Below are 3,509 nucleotides of genomic sequence, written 5' to 3'. Positions count from 1 at the left end.
CAGGCCCTCAGTGACCACCAGTGGGGACACTGGGCAGGGAGCTCTGCTCCCTGACAGCCCCCAGCTCAGGCACCCTGAGGAGTCTGGACAGGTCAGTTGGGGCTCCAATCCTTGGATCTGGGGTTGGGGGAAGAGAGGACCCAGGCCCTGCCCTGGAGAAGAGAGGTCTCAGGTGGCCAAGTGGAGAACCAGCTTGACTGTCTGCTCAGGTGTGGGCCAGGCACTGCACCCCAGACTCGGGCCACACTGAGGTCTGCCCTCCCACTGGCCAGCACCGAGGACACCATGAGCCAGCAAGGGTCCCTGAGTTGCTGCCCGGGTGCCACCAAGTAAGCGCCACCCCTTTGCCCACCCCACCCTCCCCTTCACCTGCCCGTTGCTGGGTGCAGCACGGGCCTCCCCTCACCAGTCCTCCCCTGCAGCGGCAGCCTGGGCCGGTCGGACGGTGTGACCAAGTTGAGCGCCAAGGACCTTTTTGGTGAGTGCAGCTTGAGGACAGGTTGGACTGGGGGGGGGGCAGCACCTCCTTGCCAGGGCCTCACTGCCCAGAGGAGGCTCTGACCCAGCTCAGTACTGGGTGCCCAGAGGTTTCTGGGCCTGATTGACCCAGCAGCTGTGTAGTCCCCTCCCTGGTGCTCCCAGCCACTGAGCACCTGCCTCCCCCTCACTTTGCTAATAATTCAGAGAGCATCAATATTGATTCACTGTGCTCCTCACTGCAACCCGATCGCTCAGGGGGGCGGGGGTTCAGGTGTCTGTCCAGGTCCGGGGCTTGGCATGCCCCACCCCCAACTGCCCCACCCCCCAGGCACACCCTCCCTCTCCTGCTCAGTCCCTCCTCATTCCTTGCCTGTGGACTTGGTACCTTGTCTGGAAAGCCAGACGCCCCCAGGGGGAGCAGAGCGGTTGTAGCTGACTGCTCTTAGCCTCCGAGGAAGCCCCTGCCAGATCACCCCCAGAAAAGTGGGCACAGGATTCGGGCATGTCCCTGAGTGGAGGCTGAACCTCCTGTACCCCCAGCACTGAGGATGGGAGCCCCAGGCATGGGCTGCCTCGTCACCACTCTGCAGACCCCTTGCCTTCTCTGAGCCACAGTCTTTCCCCACCAGCTTCACTGCTGGGGATGCTGTCTGGGGTTGGTGGCCGTGGGGGGCCCACAGAGCAGCACCCCCGGACGCCACCCTTCCTCATGGCCCCAGTTAGGGGTGTGGTCCACCTGGACCAAGGGCTGCAGGCCCTGCCCGCCAGGAGTGACCGTGTCTCCCTACTCAGAACAGAGAAAGAAGTACTCCAACTCCAACGTCATCATGCACGAGACCTCCCAGTACCACGTCCAGGTGAGACTCGGCCTCCTCACGCCCTGTCCGCTGTGCTCCAGGCGTCTGGGCGGCTGGGGAAGGGGCCAGGGAAGAGCCGGAGCCGCTGACCGCCCACGCCTGCCCTGGGCTCGGCCACGGTGGGAGAGTGCTCCCTCCAGACCTGGGTGGCCTTACCCTGGGGGGTGATGCCAGTGGCTGACAGCCCAAGGTGTGCTGAGCCCTCGATGGGAAGAACCGGTGGGGAGGAGATTGTCATCCTGGCCCCAAAACCAGGGACAGGATTAGGAGGGAGAGGTATAACAAAGATCCTTGATGGAGCTATGCAGAGGCCGATGCCGAGGGAGGCGAGGCAGGCTCCTGTGCTCTGCAGACCAGTGGCCAGCTCGGGGTCTCTAGGCCCATTTCACTCACTGGAACTCAGGAAACTGAGAGGTTTTTTGCCATGGGGCGCATGCGCTCACCAGAAAAGAGAGACAGAAAACGAGAAATCACCCCCTGGGGGGTGGCTATGCCGCCATCCTTTCTCCTCCATTCGCCTCTTGGGATCTTGGGCACAAACGCACACACTCCCAGTGTGAGTTTAAGTCACTGGGTCTGGGACTCGAACTGCTGTCGACTGCATGGGATTCCAGTGACATAGCCATTACGCTAACTGCTGGTCCCAGGAAACTTTTTTTTTTTTGAGAGAGAGGTTTTTGCTATAGGGCAAGTGCGCTCGCCAGAAAGACAGAGATAGACAGAGATAGAAAGCGAGAAATCACCTCCCAGGGGAGATGGCCACGCCGCAATCCCTTCTCCTCCATTCTCCTCTCGGGATCTTGGGCACGCACGCACACGCGCCCGGTGTGAGTTTTAGGCTGCCAGGTCCAGGACTCGAACCACGGTTGACTATGTGGGAGTCCAGTGATGTAACCATTATGCCACCTGCTGGTCCCGGAAACTTTTTTCGTGACCTTTCTGTGCCTGGGAGTTGATCGGGCTCTTGGCCATGGTCCAAACATGGAGGCTGACAGGTCCAAGAGGGGGAAGGAAGGCGAAGGGACCCTGGCCAGGGGCATCCTACACGGCCGCCGCTGACTTCCACTGCCGTCGCTGTGCCCACTGGACTCCCTGGCTGTCTCCCCAGCCCCGGGGGCACCAGCAGATGGGAGGTGGCTGTTCTCTCGGGCTAATCTGTGTCCGGAGGATGGACTCCGGAACTGCTAGGAGTCCATCCTCCGGACACAGAATTGGGCTTCCGAGCCAGGCGGTACTGGGAAACAGGCGCCCTCCCCTCCGGCCTGGGCAGGCAGTGGTTACTGCAGGCTCAGCATCTGAGGGCAGGCGCAGGGTGGACGGGTCAGTTCCGATCGCTTCCTTCCGGGCAGTCGGCCGCCGTTCCCAGGGCTGGGACTTTGCCCTCTGTGAAAAGCCACCTGGAGCCTCCCAGCGTGACTCCTGGACTTTGGTCTAAGCTGGGCTGGCTTGGCAGGACTGGCTGTCATGGGGGCCTTTCCAGCCTGCCTAGCGACCAGCAGGGTGGGGAACGTGGTGGGGTTTTCCTGCCCCTCCCAGAGGAGGAATTGGAGGCCTGGAGAGAGGGGGTGCCAGCCCAGCCTGGTTGAGGCAGAGTCAGCCCCAGTCTGAGGACAGGGCCGCCGAGCCCGTGTGCATGTGCTTATTTGTTTACGTTTATACATCCCCACGCGCGAAGTCCACAACGAGCAGGGGGCTGGTACAGGTCCTTACCAGAGGCAGGACACAGGCAGCCCGTCACCAAAACGCATTCCACCGCCCCTTGGTGGTTGCAGCCTCCGCCACCCCGACCCCAGCTTCTGGTGACGCTCTCTGACCTCCCTCGCTACGGTCTCGTCTTCCTGAGACTGTCCGAGAAACGCCATCATAGAGTTTGCAGAGGCGTCTCTGCTCTTCTGCTTCCTAAACTTAAGGACACACTGTGGGCCCAGCTGGTAGTGTGCACTGGATTCCCCGACGGCCGACCACAGTTCGCGTCCTGCACATAGTGGGTCGAAAATCACGCCAGGCACACGTGCATGCATGTCCCACATCCCAAGAACAGAGAAGGACTTGTGGCGTGGCCATCCCTTCTGGGGGATGATTTCTCACTTTCCCTTTCCCTCTCTCCCTCTCTCTAGTGAGCGTGCACACCCTATAGCAAAAAAAAAAAAAAAAAAAAAAAAAAAAAAGGGA

General features: G+C 61.0%; 1 protein-coding gene across 1 annotated transcript in view; it reads left to right on the top strand.

Annotated features, from left to right (window-relative positions):
- Positions 1 to 206: 206 nt before the first annotated feature.
- EPS8L2 (EPS8 signaling adaptor L2) overlaps positions 207 to 3,509 on the top strand; it is a gene marked incomplete in the record, with an annotated part of 21,394 nt that continues 18,091 nt past the window's right edge. Inside the window, 3 exon segments of the mRNA XM_014582499.1 lie at positions 207 to 329; positions 423 to 478; positions 1,273 to 1,337. Coding sequence (XP_014437985.1) covers positions 286 to 329; positions 423 to 478; positions 1,273 to 1,337 — 165 coding nt within the window.

This window comes from Tupaia chinensis, unplaced genomic scaffold (assembly GCF_000334495.1).
Source record: "Tupaia chinensis unplaced genomic scaffold, TupChi_1.0 Scaffold143624_1, whole genome shotgun sequence".
Classification (NCBI taxonomy): Eukaryota; Metazoa; Chordata; class Mammalia; order Scandentia; family Tupaiidae; genus Tupaia; species Tupaia belangeri.
The sequence above is the reverse complement of the archived record's forward strand: the minus strand, read 5'-3'. Positions and strand labels throughout refer to the sequence as shown.